Source organism: Otolemur garnettii, unplaced genomic scaffold (genome assembly GCF_000181295.1).
Source record: "Otolemur garnettii isolate 467f Iridium unplaced genomic scaffold, OtoGar3 scaffold00088, whole genome shotgun sequence".
NCBI lineage: Eukaryota > Metazoa > Chordata > Mammalia > Primates > Galagidae > Otolemur > Otolemur garnettii.
Genome location: NW_003852483.1, coordinates 1,629,320 through 1,648,745, shown reverse-complemented (window position 1 = coordinate 1,648,745; position 19,426 = coordinate 1,629,320). Strand labels below are relative to the sequence as shown.

The following is a 19,426-nucleotide window of genomic DNA, read 5'->3' as shown; positions in this document are numbered from 1 at the left end:
CCCAAGTAGCTGGGACTACAGGCGCCCGCCACAACGCCTGGCCATTTTTTGGTTGCAGCCATCATTGTTGTTTGGCAGGCCCGGGCTGGGGATTCGAACCCCCCACCTTAGGTGTATGTGGCTGGCGCCTTAGCCGCTTGAGCCACAGGCGCCGAGCCGCCGAGCCTTTTATATTGGCCTCCTGCACCCTGCATGTGGCATCATGTACTTACTATTCAGCCCTGTCGCAAATGCTGGGTCTGGCTCTGCTGGGCTGTGTTCTGCTGCCTTCCACTTTCAGCCTCTCTGCTCACTGTGTTCCAGACCCCTCGGAGGTACATAGCCCAGCACAGCTTTTGTCCATCAGTTCATCCGTGGAATAAGACACGGTCACTATACTCGTGTTCCCTCCTAACATGCTTTCTCCTTCCACCTCCTGGTTTGGGCTGCTTATGTTTTTATTTTTTGCTCCTCCTTCTTCTCTGTACGAATGCAAATAATCGAACTTTGACTCTTCGTTAACTACAGGAGAGAATATCTATTTCTCTTCCACTAAAATTCACCGAGCTCTCTGCCCCTTTTCCCATTTTTGATTTGCACCTGTTATTTCCACATGGTGAGATTTTTCACCCTTGCTTTCTGTGATCACATTTCCTGCAGGTATCGCAAGCACGTGTGATGCCCAGTCAAGCCTTCCAGAGGCCGACGGGAAAACACGTGTGCCTTCATAGAGCGCATCTTTGAGCTTCTCAATTACTATTAATTGATCAGGACAATCTGTCTAGTGGACACAGTGACCTGACGGACTAGGGCAGGAGCCTCATTTTCTAGACCTCATGGGTTATTCAACATGGTTTTCTAAGTCTTGCCTGACTTTGAAAAGGCCATTTTCTTTATTCTAAAATTATTTTTCTTACTTATTTTCTTGTTTACTAATATACAAGAAGCTTTCTGGTTTTATTTGTTAAATGAGTAAGTGAATGGATGAATGACTGATAAATGAATGAATGAAATTTGCTCCTGGAAAGTGCCACGTGTGTCTTGTTCATTCCCTGGTATTGCTCACCGTGTGCCCCTCCTCCCCACCAGGGCCAGGCACTGGAGCAGGCCATCATCAGCCAGAAGCCACAGCTGGAGAAGCTGATTGCTACCACGGCCCACGAGAAGATGCCCTGGTTCCATGGAAAAATCTCTCGGGAAGAGTCTGAGCAGGTTGTTCTGATAGGATCTAAGACCAACGGAAAATTTTTGTAAGTATTGTGTCTTTCCCCCTTCCCTCTTCCCACCAGACCTGCTTAGACAATCAAGGGTAATTCCGTTTCCCTGTGGCTGGGCTCCCGAGACCCGAGGAGGGGTCCTGTGTTGTCATCTGACAGCTTGCACACTGGCTGGTCCTATGGCTTGTGCCCGAGCCTTTCTTTTGCCCCGTCTGATCCCAAAATTAACATTCTCCTGGGGTGTGGAAGCACATAATGTTTAAAGAAATGTTATTCAGCCCCATACTCTTCTTTTAATGGCAAATAGAGGATGCATAACAATTTCTGTGGCTATCTAACTAGAATAAAAATATCACAGTTTGTTCACTCAGACTTCCCTTGTGATCTCACCCTTCACTTCTATTTTTACTCGGAACTAAGTACTAACAGGGCAGATATGAAAGAAAATTTCTCGGGCGGAGAGTATACGAGTGGTGAGCTCAGGTTCACGTGTTTCGGTCTTCTGAACTCCAAAGCTAGGAAGTAGGAGTCTGGGTGCTGCTTGTTGTTATTTTTAATGGTTTGATATAAATCCTAAGATACAAGCCCCCTTGAGCACAGCAGCTGTCCAGGGAAGGGAAGGAGCTGTCTTTGGGTGGCATCAGCCTTCTTCCCCAAGTGGTCTGGGGGAGACAGCAGAGTGGGGTGGCCTCCCACAGAAGGAGTTCTTACCTGCATTCACCTCTCAGTGTCCCTACAGAGAAGCTTACTGGGGGCCACACAGAAAAACCCGCTCCATTCTGGCCTTGGAACTTAAACAGAAGCCACAGCTGGAGAGACCCCTGGTAGCCTCAGGGTCGGCCATGTGGACGAGCACCCAGGAGGCTTCATGAGCTTTTCCTAAAAGCAGAAATGTTTCTCTGAGTGTCCACCTATTTTAAAAGATAATCCTCAGCCTTTCCATGATATCTCTTATTTAAAAAGTGATCTTAGCCAGGTGTGTTGGCTAAGACAGGAAGATAGCTTGAGTTCAAGTCCAGCCTGGACAACATAGTGAGACCCTTCTTAAAAAAAAGAAAAGAAAAAACTTAAACACAATACTTTGAAAACAAAAAAAGAGTAGCCCAGGTTAGCACTGACTAGGATGATGGTTTTTAGTGGGGCACAGATGCTGTGAGGGGAAGACAGTGCCCCCAGTGAGGCCCTGACCCGCTCATCTTCCCTGCGCTCTGGGCTGGCTTCTACCCTCTTCTCCACAAGAACTTTTAACACATATGTTGTGGGACTGCACACATGGCATCTTGGCAGGTGAGGTCAGCCCTAAACAGCATGATCCACATGACGGACTGCTGCCTTCCCTCTGGTTGAGACACCTCTCTGGGCTCCCAGGAAGGTACCCTGGCCATGCAGCAGATTCTCCCTTCAGACTTGTCTGGAAACAGAGGCTACACCAGCATGGGCCTGAGGTCTGCTCTCGCCGTCCTTTGCCAGGGACACGTGTAAATCCTGTGCAGAAGGCAGGAAATCCCACGTGCAGCTCTTGTTTGACAAACATGCCTTGTCCCCTGTCTGCCCTGCACAGACAAACGTGTCATTTGTGCTCACAGCACATCCATCTTCCCAAAACCGAGGCTCATGGTTTGCGCTGGACATGCCTAAACTTGCTGTGCTTCCAAGTCAGCTGGTGTCAGAGCTGGGATCTGTCCTATACTCCCCTGTTGGGTCAGGTCAAAGTTGCAAAAAGTCATGGATCTGAATAATCCCAGTCTGCCCTGCTCATAGGTCATTTCATAAAATGATCATTTGCAATGAACAGCCTCAGCACAGGGTCTTTGGGGTCCCTGCTGGGCATCCTCACTTAGAGACAGGGATGTCACCAAGGGATACCTGCCTTAGGACAGCCAAGGGGCCCGGCCAGCTATCGGCTCCTCCTCACCACTCCTCTCAGGCTGTCATCCAGACTTTCCTAAAGAACGTGTTTCGTGTCTACTGTCCATTACACCAGCACATCCATCCATGGACCGACATTCCTCATAGTTGCAAGAAGCACCAAAGGCACAGGCCCAATTCCAAGCTTTGGGAATGGAGGTACAATGTTCATCTGCCTGTGCCTTAGAGAGAGAAGGAGTCGCTGACCAGCAGGAAAGAAGAGCACATGTCGGAGGCACACAGCCAGAGGAGGGCATGCCAGGGTGGGGTGCCCTGTCTATGCCAGGTGGAAGGAAGGGCCTCAGTGCAAGCGGAGACGGCACAGATGGGTGCCCCGAGGCAGGAGTGTATGGGGTGGGGCCTTCATCAGACCTTCCTGCCAGAATGTGAAGAACCTCCAAGGTCCTCAGACCTGGAAACAAAACCTAATTTTTGTGATTCCTAATGCAGGGTTTCATGAACTTGATTTTAAATAAGCTCCTGTGTGTGAACATGCTGGGCATAAAGTCAGGCGCTCTGTAGAAGCTTAGCAAAGTGGGTTACAATCATTAATGCATCTTGGCGGTCAAGACCCAGGGATGCCCAGCTGGGAAGACCATGGATTGTCAAACATGACAGTTTGACCTGCTTTATCAGAGGGTTGGGGCTAGACCCCTTTCTAGGGAGAGCCTGCACCCTCCCAGCCCATGTGAGAAGCAGGACCACAGCAGAGAACTGAGTACTGCCCCTTTCCCCTCCTCAATCTACCAGCTGGGGGAAGCTGTTTTCTTGCCTATTTCTCTTGCATTTCCTTGCGGGAGGCCAAGGTGAGGGAAGTCTTAGGGAACAGGGAGAGCGGCGCCAGGCACTAATGGGCGAATTTCCTGAGAGCTGCTCCGGGAAGCCTATAGCTGTATTTGTCGCAAAACATAATTAGATCTGGGATTTTCCCTTAATCTCAGAATGTCAGACCAGAAAAGGTTGTGGAGAAAGAATCACCAGCCTCACTGGCTCTTCCCTGATCATCTCTCAGAGAATGACGGGTCCTGAGTGAAAGGTTCTGGACACAAGGAAGAAAGATTATTCCAAAACACGAAACAAAGGAAAACGGAATCCCGTTCTGTAGAAATAACATGGTCTTTATTTCCACCTGGATTCAGGTGGGGTGAAATCAAGAAAGGAATTCCTCACGTGGGTAATGGCAGATGGGGATTTAAAGGGTCAGGGAGGGCAGCAATTGGTGTCATTCTTATTTCCTGGGCGGGCCTTGAACCTGACCCTGCCTGGGCAGGGCAAGTTTATTTGGGTGATACCCTTAGTCTATCACTGAGCGCCCCAAGTGCACCAGCCCGTGGGAAGCCATCTCAAAGGAGTTTGCACAGCCTTTCCTTGGATGCCCAGAGCCATCTCTGTCCAGACCTGCCTGGCAGGGAGCTGCACCCGCCCCGTCCCTGCTGGGTTCCTTGGACCACACACCTGATTTAGGGTCTTTATCATGTCTTTATTCTCAAGGTTTTAGATTTCCACTCCTCCCTGCTGCTTTTCTGCAACTCCTCCCTGAGGACTTCCTGTGACTCCAGGGATAAATCAGTGACTCAGCTTTTTTGCGTTGGTTGAACAGCTGAAGTCACTTCTCTCTGGCAACCTCACCCAGCCTCCTCCCTGTGCTTGGCCTTGCCCCCTCTGCAGGCCTGTGGGCTGGCTGGCGTTTGTCCTCTAAATCAATAAATTATTCTAGATCCATCCCCATCTCCTCAGCTCATTTTATTATTATTTTTTTTTTTTTGCAGTTTTTGGCTGGGGCCGGGTTTGAACCACCTCCGGTATATGGGGCTGGCACCCTACTCCTTTGAGTCACAGGTGCCGCCCTCCTCAGCTCATTTCTGCTTTCTACTTCCTGAATCACATCAACAATACTGCGGTTTCACACAGGGGCAGCTCCCCTCAAGTCCCAGTTAGGGAAGGAGTGAGATGTGGATTCTTGGATCTCTCTCTGTGTCTCATCTTAAATCATTAGTGGTGCACAGCCCAGGGACACAGCAACAGATACAGAAATAGAAAAAGATGACTGATGCCCTTATGGTTGGAGGAGTGGCCTGCTCCGGATGGGCTGTTGAGACCCAGATGCTGTCTCTGCCTTGTAACTGGCCCTGTACCTGCAGTAAGGGACACAGTGGTCTCTTTTTTTGCCAATGCCTAATGTTGTGCTTGCCTCTTGGAGTCACTGACGGTTATGTACTACTGTAAACAGAAGCCACTCGTGTGGTGCTTGGTACAGAATGTCAGCCACTATGCTGCCCTTGCCACAGCATCCGTGAACGCATCTGGATGCCTCAGTGACACACACTCGAATGGCAGGTCCTAAGGCAACCCTCGGTCCCCACGTCACAGGCACACCAGGACTGCTGCAGGTGGGGGTCGTCCTCCTGCAGGTGACAAAGCTGGGCAGGCCCCTCTCATCCTTCCCCTCTGTCTTTCTGTTTGCCATAGCTGTGTTGATTTCCTCTCTGGGCTGTGAATACCCAGAGTGAGAGTCCCTGTCTTGACCACAAAAGGATTCACACTGGCGTTTTCTTTTATGAAGTGACAGATTAAAATAAAGAATAATTATTTCACGGAGAGGGCTGGAAGTTCACCTCTGCACTTTTCACACTCAGGAGGATTTAACCAGTTCAGTGGAATCGTATGAGCAAGGAGAATCCCAGCAATTACCCTTCCTGCTTTCATCATTAGCACAAATCACTGTTTTCACCGCTCAGACACCAGCATTTTAGCCTGGGAATCAGGTTATACCGAAAGCAGCATTGGTGAGAGTGGAGCTAAAAGGAGAAAAATGGATCACCCAAAGCACGGACCACCGTGGCCGTTCAGAACTGCTTTTGCTTGGGCAGAGAAAACACTGAGGGGAAGGCAGTGTATTTCAGACATGAGAGACCAGCTCTGATTGTAACTCCTCAGTAATGCAGTTCAAAACACAGAGGACAGGCCCACAAGCTCCTGCCCATCAGATGACTTATATCTGGGGGTTTCTATGCAAATTGGAGCCCAGTGTCTCTACATACAAACATGTGTGAGATCCATTTACACTGATGGCACCAGAGCCAGGAGGGACCTCACCACTTAATAGCCTGCAGCCCTGGTTTTTCCAGTAGGGACTCAAGTGTAGAGGGGCTTCTCTAAGGCTGGTAAGCAAAAGGCAGGTCCCTGACATTGTCCGGGGCTGAGAGAAGACAGTGACCAGCTGCTCAAGCTGTGTCATCTCCAGAGATCCCACAACTATCAATCCATGCAGTGCCCAGGGCAAGGCATGGTGCCTGTGGGATATATGAGGAAACACAGAAGCATCAGTCAGCCTTCCCCTCTCTTGTGTCTGGTCCACACAGCTCAGGAGTAACTTTAGAAGGCAGCTAGGTACCAGGGACTTTGCACATGTGCTTAAAAAGTAAAGCAGTAAAGGCTGTTTCTGGAGGAGATGGGCAGTGTGGGTGTGGTGTGGGGCATTTCTGGAGGTGACGTTCATTACCCGGCCTTTGCCAGAGGACCCCTGCCCATGTCCCGGGTACTGACTGGCCAAGATGAGCACCAGGCATGGAGTTGTCCCGCACACGTGCAGTGAGCAAGAGCCGAGCTGCAGGAATCAAGGCGAGGCAGAGGGGTTGCCCTGAGAGGCACATGCCTCCGTGCTCCAAACCCTCGTGTGACAGCACGGTTTGCTATTTTGAGAAGTTAGTCACAGCTCAAGTGTGAAAAATGAATTTGTTAGGCGGGGAAACAAAGCTTATTTTCTAAAAATTAGATATTTCTTCCCCTAAGGGAAGAATCCAGGTTTGGTGGGGTTCAAAGCATATACAATTTAAAGATCTTCTTTTCATAAAAACACTGCAAAATTAGGTATAAAATAGGATATATTTTTTTAGAACGAAGAAGAAAATCTCAGTAAATTGCCATTTTCTTAAAGTTGATAAATGCTACAAATGTATAAAATTTAGGAAAAAATAGTATTTTTTTATCTTCATAACACCTTTTATTTTCTCCATGTTTTTGACGGAATCGTGTTTGATTCCATCTTTGTTTGACAGTAATTTAATATTATTTTCTACATACAGAAAAAAGATTATTCACACCTCATTTTCAGTAATGTCATATGCTTTTTAGGATCCCTGTCACCTTGGGAAGGGAAGTTGGAATGGAAGAAAGAGCAGTCTTCCCTGGCTTTGACTAAAATATCTTGTACAAATTATACAGAAACCCAAAGCCCTGTAATCAGGTGTCGGGGCCCCCCTTGGGCAGATGAGGCCGTCGGGAGCAGGCGGTGGTCAGGTCAGCGTGCCTCAGGCTCTATGCTGAGAGCCCTCGCGTCTTCATGGCTCACACCACACAGTTGGGGACATCACGCACACACTTTTGCAGCACGTTTCACGCCTGCTGAAATGTAACATGAGGTCTCCTTTGCTCCACCAGATAAACTATGTGAGGATGAAAAGGCTCTAAAAATTCCATGTTGGGCAACATTTTTTTAAAAAATGGAATTCTTGCTTTCTTTGGTGTTTATTTTCCAGGTATATATTTTATTATTTTTGGCTAAGAGTCCTTATAAATCTTACAGAGCCAAGAGCTAGTTTGAGGTGACCTTTAAAACACATAAGTGGCTGCTCTGTACTAGCTGAGTTAATGTGGTAAGTGAAAGGGAGTATTTCAGATTTGAGGGAGGAGGCATCTAACCAGTAAGGCACCAAGGTCATTTTAACAGCAGTTTCTACTTTTGGCGTTAGAAGTACACGCTGTTAAAAAAAAAAAAAAGAGAGAGAGAGAGAGAGAAAAGCTACAAGGACGGTCATTTGTTCAACAAAATAAGCATTCAAGCAAATGGTGCGCCAGGCCTTGTGATCGTGGACACTGTGAGGAGTAAGTCAGACCTCAGCCCTGCCCTCACCTGCCCAGCGTGAGGGGGAGATGCCAAATTCCAGTAGAGCTCCAGGAGGCTGAGACTCGAGACGCCACTCTCCACCATGACACAGAGCCCATCCAGAGTTGTTTTCTCCTTTGTTTTAGTTCACTTATTTATCGTCTCCCCTCCTACAAGGACACCACAATGGCAGAGACTGGGGCACGGCCCTCATGGGTGCAACCCCAGCACCCAGAACAGAACGGTGTCTCTGGAGAAAGCAGTCTGGGTAAGGAGACGTTCCAGCTGCTTGCTAGCCTGAATAAGGGTGGCCTCCCAGGTGGGAGGAGGGAAGCACGAGTGACCTGTTGTCTCAAGTGCTCAGGTGGGACGATCGCTGGCACATGTGCCATTGTAGGCACTATCGGTGCACTTCACAGCCAGCCACCTGGCCAGTTAGACTCAATGGGGTTGGGGGTTTCGCGGGGTGGTGCTAAGGGAGGGAGGTGCAGCAGGAGATTCGAGGAGGCTGTGGCAGTGTGTGGTGCCCGCCAGTGGGCAGGCATGGGTGCCAGCAGGAGAGGGAGGGAAGCTGCAGGGAGATGCTGGTGGAGGAGCAGGCCCATGAGCCTCCAGGCCCCTGGTGAGCTTTGTGAGAGGCAGGAGGCTGTGGGAGGCAGGTCGTGGCCATGTAGCACATGACTAGGTGGGTAACTTTGGAAATGGGTGGTGAGTTTCAGGCTGGCATGGCCACGGGGCAGGAGGTGAAAAGGGCAGAAGGACATGATACCAGGAGAGCTGAGCACTGTCCTCCTGGACGCCAGAGTTCCCTGAGTGGTAGCAGTCCGGCTAGGTGGGGAGGAATGGGTGGTTGCTGCCCCAGCCACACCACAAGGTCCAGAGGAAGTCCTTGGCTGCTCAGGCAGTGTGGAGCATGGAGGATCTGTGGGGAGAGGCACTGGGAGATGCCAACCAGGGAGGGAGCAATGCCGGTGGGAGCTGAGTGGAGGATGTGGAACTGAGTAGGAGCTCGGAAGCCCTGATTCTGGTCCCAAGTCTGAGAGACTATGAGTTGGGCAAGGGTGAGGCAGTGGGGCTGGGGCCTGTGGGCATGGCTGAGCCAGAGGTCCCAAGGGTGTGCTGTCCCCTGTGGTTGGACCAGCCCTTGGTGCTTTTTCCTGGCCTTGGCTGCCTTGCTGAGCTGGGCAGGACACCGAGATCTGCTCCTTTCCCCTGGTAGCTCTTCAGTACATTAGTTAAGACGGTCCCCAAGAAGTGCCTTGTTCCCTGTGTGGGGGGCAAGAATAAAGGGTAAGAGGAAGCCTCAGGGAGTGGGGCATGGTTTGCCCTCAGAGGCTCCAAAGCTGCTCCAGCCCATGGAGCTGTGCCCTGTGTGGCATGTTCTTAGCAGTCTGCAGCTGAAATTCAGCTGCCTTCCTTTCCTGTGTCCCTTTTAAGGAGGAAAAATCACTTTAATCTTTTAGTCATCCTTTTATAAGCCATTTTCCAGATGTCCACCCTGCTTCTTCCTCTCCTTACACACTCTCTGCCCTCTCGCTTCCTCCCTCACACACTCATGCACAACACCACCCCCCCATACACACACACACAGACACAGACATGTTTATTCACCAACTATCCAGGCCTCTTAAGTTTGGGGCCCCATGGAAGGCCCTACAGGATAAAACAATGAGCAATGGCAATAGATGCCCAAAGAAGGTGGGCACTATGTGTTATGCAATTGGAATCGAGAAGATTCAATGACTCTGCCTGGCTGAAAAAAAGGATGTGTCCATTCAAAATCTGAGGTGTTGGTTTTCACCCCAGGAGCAGGCTGAGTGGACCTGGCTTGGGGGCACCAGATAACATTTCTGTTACCTTTGAATATCAGAGCAACGTCTCTCACCGATGCCCCATGCCCTCCCTCTCCACCACCCCACCACATGGCCTCGACCGCAGGTGCCTTGTTTTGGAAACAGGTATCACTAACCCTCTGCAGTGCAAGTGTGACTTGGTGGAAGGTAGCCATAGAAACATTCATTCACAGGATGGCCTGTTTTCTCATAGAAAATGAGAAAGCTCCTAAGAAAACATGCTTTTGTATTCCCTACGACCAAGAAACAAACCTAAATTAGGATAAAGGGTGACGAGCAGGGGCATGTGGTACTTTGGGCTCCACAGGTTGTTCATGAAGACCAGCAGCAGTTCTCCAACTTTTGTGCATGTGAGCCACCTGCAGGGCTGGGCAAAGCACAGATTTCTGGGTCCCACTCCCTCACTTTTAATTCAATAGGTCTGGGTTTGGGACCAAGAGTTTCATTTCTACCAAGTTCTCAAATGATGCTGATATTGCTGGTGTGGGGCCGTAATTGAGCCTGTTTGAGATGCCTGTTACCTACATAGTTTTGATTAAGAAGAGTGATAATTTCAGATTTTCATAGTTCATTAGAGGGTTTAGAACCATATTTGAAGTTGGAAATGTTCCTGTAGTGTACCCCCAATACTGTATTACTTGACTGGTTTTGATAAAGTTAACATTAATACTACTTCTATGTATAGATACTTCAGTGAGATAGTAAAGAAATTCAGACCATGAATCAGACAAGCCCTGTCACTTAATAGCTCTGTAATTTAGACTTAATTTTACACTCTGAATCTCAGTTTACGCAATAATAAAATGATAGGATATTGTATCTGGGTCATTACAGAAATGAATAAGGTAACACGTATAAGGCTAGGCCAGTGGTTTGAACATATCTGTGCTTCTTACATCCATGAATTCTTTTCTTTCTTTAGTTCTGAAAAACATGTAGCTATTTTTTCTTTCTTCAAATGTTACTCCCTTTCCATCTTACCATCGCTTTGTTCAGAGGCACCTGTTAAACATATGGTAGGCCTTCTCGATTATCCTCTATATTTTATTTTATTTTTCATTGCCTTTTTTCTGGGTCCTGGCACTGTGGGTAACATCATTGAATTTGTCTTCCAGTTCACTAATTCTTGCTTCATCTGTGTCTAGTCTGCTGTTATATTGATTCACTAACTCTTTTTTCCCCATTACTCACACTTTTAAAAATATTTCTAGGAGTTCTATTTGTTTGGCTTTTCTTTCGAATATTTCTGAGCATTTGAGAGTATCTTAGATTGCTAATTTTTAGATTTCATCATTTTTTTAAATTTTTCTTGTATACTTTATATTCTATATCTGGTTACGCTAATATGGAAAGTTTGAGGGAATATAAATCTCTGTCTATTCTCCTCTTTCCTTCTCTACCACTTTTCTCTTGACTCATGATTCCTTATGTTTTAGATGATCTTTTTGAGCTCATGTTTGATTCATCTGTGGGACTCCAGAGTGTCCTATGCTGGGAATACTTTCCTCCAGAACTGAAGGAGGTTTCCTTTGCACAGTCCTCCCTTTGATGTGGGTGTCCTGAGTCCAGGTGTCCCATGTCCTGCTGGCCTGAGATGCTGCTAACCCACTTTGTTTGCCCTTATTTGCCACTCACATTTCCCTGCTCAAGTTTCAAATCACTTTTTTTCTATATTTAAGTTTCAAGTGATTGTGGGCTTAGAAAAAGCCTGTTTGTTCACTAGTGAATGAGACTGTTTGGTTCTCACAAGCTTCCTTTGCCACAACAAAAGCTGTGTCCCATCAGGCTGGCCTGTGCTGCTGTAATTGATCAAAGTATGCCATTTTATTTGATGCACATGTGGTTTTGCAGCCATAGGTCAGCATAAAGAGCCATGACCTGTCTGAAGTTAAAAGTTCAAAGGGAGTCCTAGGTTGATGTCAGTATCAGCTCATTGATGCTGATCAAAGTCGCCTATAAGCTGGAAGAGAAGAAGCATGAACTCATTTCTCCTTTGTGAACTACAGCAGAGGGAGAGATCAAGAGGGCATTTGTGACACAATTTTTAAAAAGGCAAATGTGTTAGGAACAACTTAGGGTGGCCCCAGATATGGACAGTGTTTTGGACTATTCTTGCTGTTACCATTTGTATGGAATGCACATGTGCCCAGTCTTGCTGCAGTGCAAGGAAAAAGCACTCAGAAGTTGCCTTTTCTTTGGCTTTTCATGGATCAGTAGGGCTGGCATTTCTCCTGCTTCTTACCTGCATACACACTATTCAGGACACACTGGCTCCCACATCCTTTCCTCCCCTCGCCCCAACTCTCCTTGAGAAGCAGGTGTTGTATAGATGGTCTGGGTAAGGACTGCCCACCCACCAGCATCAGCCCATCCCAGCCACAGTGAATGGTTCATTTTGGGTGCATCTTGCACACGGCCAATCCCAGACACTTTCCTTCCCCTCCTGACTCTGATGGTCTGCCCAGTGATGCGACACTCTGCCATGGAAAAAAGGTATGGGAATACCTAGTGGGCAAAGGTATGCCCAACAGACACAAGGCAGTGTTGGGGAGGCCGCCTCAAGCATCCCACCACATCCCAGGTCCTCACTTGTCCCCTCAGTGCCTGGCTGTCACCACCACACATTCTGTCTCCCCCAGGAGGGTACAGAAGGGTAGAGAAGGGGTTCAGCCCTTCCAGGCTGAGCCTCAGCAGAATTAAGTCTCTCCTCCCTCACTGCTGTGCACAGCTTTGGCGCCTGTGAGGTGTGAGGCCTGCTCATCCTAGAGCCCAAGGCTGTCCACCCCAGGAAAGCCAGCAAGCCACAGGAAGTCAAGGACTGTCTCAAGGCCAGCTGGGATGACTTCTTGGCATCACCTTCAGCTTAAGTACTGGAAATCACTGGTTTTGTAACAGCAAAACACAAATATGTTAGTGTACCCCTTCTAAGAAAATCACTGAGAAAAAGTATTCAAAAAAATATGCAAGGATTTTCATTATCAGCTGACCCTGAGGGTGAAGGCAGCCAACCAGAGGAAGGAACCCTAAACCTAGGTGGGAGTGCCGAGGCCATCAAGGGGCCAGCAACAGTCCAGGCAGGAGGAGGAGCAAGACTTCAGCTCCCAAACCAGCTCTTCTCCTATGTTACATTAAAAATAGCCCAGCCCAGGATCCGCCTGCAGCCAGCAGATACCTCACAGTTGTTGGCGGTTACTGCCAAGAGCCTTCTGGTCTCTGCTACCTCCAGATGTGGGGCCTGTGGGTTTCCCTTCTCTGCTCTCATTTCCTGCCAGCTGCCATGGGGGCAGCTCAGGCTGTGCACCCTCGGTTGGTGGCCGTACCTGCTGGTCACCTGTGTTGTGGATCTGGCCTGGGCTGCCTGGGATAACACACAGAGACAGGGAATCATAGGCCTGTCATGTTGGGAACCTCAAAAAGGTGGTGGAGACCTTTGAAGAAATAATTTTTCCAAAAGCAAGAGGTTCTCTCTGTTTCCTCCTGGTGCCAGCTCGCTTTTTTATACCATTTTATTATGAAATATAAAAGACATCCTAGTACACAAACAAGTAGGTACAAATTAATGAAAGATTATCAAGCCAACACAAGGCAGTGTTAGCAGAAGACCCCTCCCCTCACCCCCACTCATTCCTGAGCCTTGTGTCCTCATCATACCTTGCTTTTTGTTGGTTTTATTTGTTTAGTTTTTTCCACCTACATGTACATCTGTAAACAAAACTGTTGGCTCTTGTCAGTGTGGGGACTTTGTACATGCAGAGTTATAGGGTCTGCTTTATGTGGGGGGGGTCATCTATGGTTTGTACAGCTGCTGTCGTTCATTCTAGTGCTTTATAATGCTCTGTCGAGTGAATGCCTACAGCTTATTTACTCACACTGTGTGCAGCGAGCACCCAGCTTGTGTCCCGTTTTGACGGGACAGCTCAAACTGCTGCAGCAGCCCAGTGTGCTGTCTGGGGACACAGCACATGTCCCGCGTGCCTACAAGAAGAATCTCTGACCCATGGGGACTTCAGATGGTTTAACTGCGGGAGCTGATCCCTAATTGCTTTCCAAAGTGGGTAAAGCAGTTTCCGCTCTCCCCAGCAGCATAGCAGGGCTTCTGTTGCTGCCCATTCTCAGCAAAGCTTAGAATTACTTTGAATTTTGCCAGTCTGAAGAGTGTGGAATGTGGCCCACGGTGGGCTTCATGTGTATCTGCCGGATATCTGACGAGGTTGGCTGCATCCCCTCCCTGCATAATCTGTGGTCCTCCATATCAGTTTTAACAAAGTGTAAGGCAAGATAGAGCAGTACAGAAACCAGGGTTCAGATCTTGCTGATTGTCTCTGTGCCCTTGAGGTTGCAGACATGAAAGAGAATATTGTGGCGTGGCCTGTTGTCATCACGCCCCCAAGGCAGCTTGTTCATGGCTCATGTGTCTATTGGTAATGCTTTGGCATTCGTATAGTTCTTTCTCCCACCCATCCTGTTAGCCGCTGATGTATATGGAATAAACAAAGCAGACAAAAATAGTTCCATGCTATAAAATGGCTGCTTTACGGAATAGACTCAGTTCTCTCTTCATGTAAAAATATGTTTTACCATATGGTTTGGTTAAAATTTTTTTTTTTTTTTTGGTTTAACAGTCACCACTTACTGGCTGTGTGTCAGTGTAAGGGCACACATACTTTTGTACAGCTGGCCACTATGGCTGGTTGCAAGGAAGGAGCTACTTTCATGTAGGAGGTTTAGCACGGCTGCTGGTGAGGCTACGGAGAGTCTGGGTGTGTGTCCCACACCCTCGCCAGCAGCCCTGGGCAATGGGGTGTGGAGGACAGTTGTCCACAGTGCATGGCCACATGCTCCTTGAAAAGACACTTGTTTTTAGAGTTACAACCTACCATGCCATAGTTTAGCTTTTAAGTCTCAGGTTAGTTTCGAGATGCATCTCAATGGCAGGGGAAAGGAAAGCATGGCCACATCTGGCTCTGAAGTCCACCTCATCTCTCGTGGCCATGGATCTGACCTCTAGCAGCTGAGAGGAGACATCAGAACCTCCCCAGCATACATTCAGGGGTCCCTGGCAGCCAGGCCCAGTTGCGCTCTGCCCTGAGCATGGCCCATTTGGGTGAGTTCCTTGGCAGTTTGGGCCCTCAGCTTCCTCAGTGGCTGAAGAGGCTTCCTGGGACTTTCAAAACTCACCCATTCTAAGGCCTCATGATCTGAATGGCTGGAGCTGCTGAAAGGGGAGAAGAGGGCAGCAGCTGTGATAGCGGAGAAGCTAAACTGGGGACTCATTCCCTTGTCATCCCTTTTGCCCCCACCTGGACCTTGACCTCCTCAGGTCCTCCAGGTCTCCTTGGTGGGCCTGTTGCCCACCTGTATGTCAGAGGTCTCTCTCTCACGCATTGTGGTGGGTTGTTTCTCTGTTGTTAACAGACTATCAACTCTCAGTTCACCAGGACCTGGGGCAGGGGCAGCGCTGAGGGTCACTCATAATTATAGGGACAGTGGAGCCTTCGGCTGGTCAGCTCTGGTTTCACCTGCTGCTCCCTCATCCCACAGTGGATATTGTTTTCTCCTTCCTGGACTTTATCTGAAAGTACCATTATCTGAATGATGTTTTCATTGACACCTGCTGTCCCTTCTGTGCAATTGGGAGAGCGGGAGGGGCGAAGATGGCGGGCAATGGGGCCTGCACATCCCTGCATCTGTGGCCCAGAGGCTCCTGGCTAAAATGCCCACTAGACACCCCAGCTGCAGGCCCAAGCCAGGTGTTGGTGCTGTCCATCTGTGGCTATGACACAAGTGCAGACCTCAGTGAAGAAAGGTGAGTCCAGAAGACTCCCCAGACTGTCAGGGCCCCAGGGATGGAATTGCTGGCCAAGTATCAGGCTCTCCTGATCACCACCCAGAGCTCCCTGCTGGACCTGAGCCATGGTCCAGCCCCAACCTGCTAGCATTTCTTGTTGCAAGCTCACTGGTGGCATCCCTGAACCGTGAGCTAGCCTACCTGGGTAGGTTGGACAAAGCTCTTGACCCCAAGACCCACAGGTTCTGGAGAGTGGCTACTGACCACATGGGCCAGGGCGCTGTCCCCAGGCTCCCTCCTTGGACTGGCAGGCCTGGGCTGATGCACCCTGTCCTCTCTTGCAGGATTAGGGCTAGAGACAACAATGGCTCCTACGCCCTGTGCCTGTTACATGAGGGGAAGGTGCTGCACTACCGCATTGACAAGGACAAGACCGGCAAGCTCTCCATCCCCGAGGGGAAGAAGTTTGACACGCTCTGGCAGGTACCCATCCTCCCCTCCAGGCAGGCACCGGGCACTAGAGGCCTCCTGCCCCACAGATTTCAGACTTGAGAGGAACCAGGCCACCCCATGCTGCTGCTGTGCTCCCAGACCCACAGCAGCCCGGTTCCTGCCCCACCTGCCCCATCAGAGGTTCTAGAATTTTCTTTTTTTTTTGAGACAGAGCCTCAAGCTTTCCCCCTGGGTAGAGTGCCATGGCATCAGAGCTCACAGCAACCTCCAACTCTGAGGCTCAAGCGAGTCTCCTGCCTCAGACCCCCAAGTAGCTGGGACCACAGGCGCCCGCCACAACTCCCGGCTATTTTTTGGTTGCAGCCGTCATTGTTGTTTGGTGGGCCCAGGCTGGGGATTCAAACCCATCACCTTAGGTGTATGTGGCTGGTGCCTTAGCCACTTGAGCCACAGGTGCTGAGCCGGTTCTAGAATTTTCCATCTTATCCACCGTCCCTCAGCCCTCGGTGCCTCAAGGGGATGTCCAGTCAGGGCTGTGTTCAGAGTTTTAATAAAATGCCCTATGCTGGGGAGCTAGGAAATATTTCTTTCTAAGATATTCTAACTAGAACACAGAAAGGCAAAATGAATACACACAAAATATTGTAGGAACGGAGGCTTGGGCATGGCGAAGCAGACCGTTCTGGGAGCTAGAGAGGCTGAAGGGCGTACTCAATGCCAGGTGCCTTCCTCATTGCAAGTCGAATCTTTCTGTGTTAATTAAAGCAATTTAGGAAGTAAGTACTTCCTGCAGTCCAGGCTGCCACTTGTACGGGAGTGTTCCAGCCTTGGTCTAAAAGGGGCTTGTTGTTGACCTAGTTATTCATAAATCCTCAAACAACTCAAATTTGGGAGCTAATTAGGCACTGAGGAGTTCTAAACATGCTCTAAAAATAATGCTCCTCACTGCTTTTTGTGGATCTGTGTTGAGCACAAACTGCCCGTCTTCCTTTCACATCCCAGCTGTGTTGGCTGACCCAGGAGACACAGTAACAGTAACAGGCCTGCGTGGTCTCGGCAGAGCATCCGCAGTCCCGGTGCACTCAGAGACAGGAGAAACCAACCCTTGGGAACAACAGCTGCCTCACCTGTGGGGCAAGGGGCGTCATCGGGCACAGCCCTGTGTCCCCAGCCCAGCCAGGAACCACACACTCAGCTAATGTGGAGGAAAAGGCCCAAAGTCCTGTCATTTTAAAAACAGAGACCACAGACCCTCGGTCCCTTTGAACTTCAAGTAACTACTGTCTAATGTGATTTGGTACCTAATGCTGTCATTGGAAAAGAAAATACTGCTTTATCAAATGCCAGACATTATAATACTCTAACATATTAATCATGACATTAACGTTGTCTTTTGCTTTTGTGGCTGGTTAGCAAATCTCATTATCGACCACAGCCTCTATTTTAATTGTCTTGATTGGAAACAGTAGTTAACCTGTCCAGTGCTAGCCTCCTAGAGCATGTCAGGGATGTTAGTCAGGAACATTGCCTTCTGGCATGTAAGGCATCTGAAAGCCTATATACGCCAGACAGCGTCAAAGGCTGTGCATTCGGCATAATACCAAATATCTCAATGGTTGAAAACCGTCTTCCCAAGGCCCTTTACTATTTTTACTGGTTCCTCTGCTAAATCATGGTATACAGGCCCCTAATTAAATATTAGTATTTCTAACTGTATATTTTCTAGGCACTGTGGTTAGGAAAGTGCATCAAAATTTCCAGTAAAATCTTCCATTTTGATGTGCATGGTCTCATTCGTTTACCTTGACAGCATTGGGAAGTGCCTTTGTTCCGGGGCACTTCCGGGGCCCTGCTACTATTTTCCTGAGACTCGGTAATTTCTGCACCACCCTATTTTGATATTCTTTTCTATAGCCCAGGGATCTGCAAACCCACAGACCAAATTTGGCTTTAGACTGTTTCTGTGTAGTCCTGAAGAGATACTTTTTATGCTTTTAAGGAGATTGTTTTAGACAAACAAATAGATAAGGAACAGGTGACAGACACAGTGTGAAGCCCACAAAAACCTAAAATATCACTATCTAGACTTTTACGGAAAAAGGTTACTGCCCCCAGCCCAAGAGGGAAATCCCAGCTGTGTGCCCATCTCTCCACCCGCACCCACACCCAGACACCACAGATGGTGGACTCTCTGTGAACAGAAGCTCTTACTGTCCTGGGGTCACTGTCACCAAAGGACAGTCAGCAGCTCAGTCATGATTTCTCTATTTCCTGATCTCGTTATTTACCTCGTTTTCTTACTTTCTTCTCTTTCAGCTAGTTGAGCATTATTCTTATAAAGCAGATGGTTTGCTAAGAGTTCTTACAGTTCCATGTCAAAAAATCGGCACACAGGGTGAGTTACTGAGACATTGGAGTCTTTGTTTTTGACATACTGGTCACAATCAGCCTCATTTTAAATTTGTCGTATTGCAAATTCAGGTTAGATGAGGCCTTATTTTTACCAACTGATTAAAATGCTGTCAGGTCACTCTCATTTTGTATATTGTGAATCAGAAAATAGCTGAGTGCTTTAACTTTACAAAACCAATTTGTTTCCATGGCATGTGGCTAAAATGTAAAGGGAGATTAAAGAAATGTTGGGGAAAGTGAGAGCTTCTCACTCAGGGCCCATCAAATCCCATTGAGGGATCCGCAGTGGGGAGAACTGGGTGGTTTTTGCTGATAGAACAGTAATGGTCCCCACTCTTCCTAACCAGGAAATGTCAATTTTGGAAGCCGTCCGCAACTTCCAGGTTCCCATCCTGCGGTAAGTGTCATTAGGACAACCTCCTTGTCACAAACGGGAGGCACGCTTTGACTGCAAGGGTGGTGGCCACTGTTGCTTTGATTGCCCCTCACAACACACCCCTTGATAAACCAAGTTCACTACTGAGTGTTGGGTGGGATCAGCCCCTCCGCAGTCCTCCATTAGCCATGTTTTCTTCATTTCTCAGCTAGGTTAAGTTCTCCTCATTTTCAAAAAGTGTATACAGTGAGGATGAAATGCAATGTCAAATCAGAAATAGGCATCCTGTCAGATCTGGGAAATAGTTTCATCCTTGAACCGTCCATGTTAACACACATCCATAATCCACGGAACCTCACCTCTCTTCTTCCAGACTCTTAGGAGCTTGTGTACAACTTATACTCAAAGTAGAAATTAGTTTCCTGCTCCTTTCTTGGGGACTTCATGAACTTTTGATGCCCTTTAATGCCATCCCTGAAGTCTACCCTCTATACGTTTTGACTATTAACCTTTGAAAAACATCTACAGGCTCAGCGCCTATAGCTCAACCGGCTA

The 19,426-nt window shown here is 48.4% G+C and overlaps 1 protein-coding gene across 4 annotated transcripts in view; it reads left to right on the top strand.

Annotated features, from left to right (window-relative positions):
- The window catches only part of SYK (spleen associated tyrosine kinase), an 86,083-nt gene that overhangs the window by 44,044 nt on the left and 22,613 nt on the right, over positions 1–19,426 (top strand). For all 4 annotated transcript variants that reach the window (XM_023516265.1, XM_012808385.2, XM_023516264.1 and 1 more), the window contains 4 exons: positions 1,069–1,229; positions 15,975–16,113; positions 18,400–18,478; positions 18,843–18,892. In XM_023516265.1, the coding sequence (XP_023372033.1) occupies positions 1,069–1,229; positions 15,975–16,113; positions 18,400–18,478; positions 18,843–18,892 (429 nt within the window). The remainder of the gene's footprint in view (positions 1–1,068; positions 1,230–15,974; positions 16,114–18,399; positions 18,479–18,842; positions 18,893–19,426) is intronic.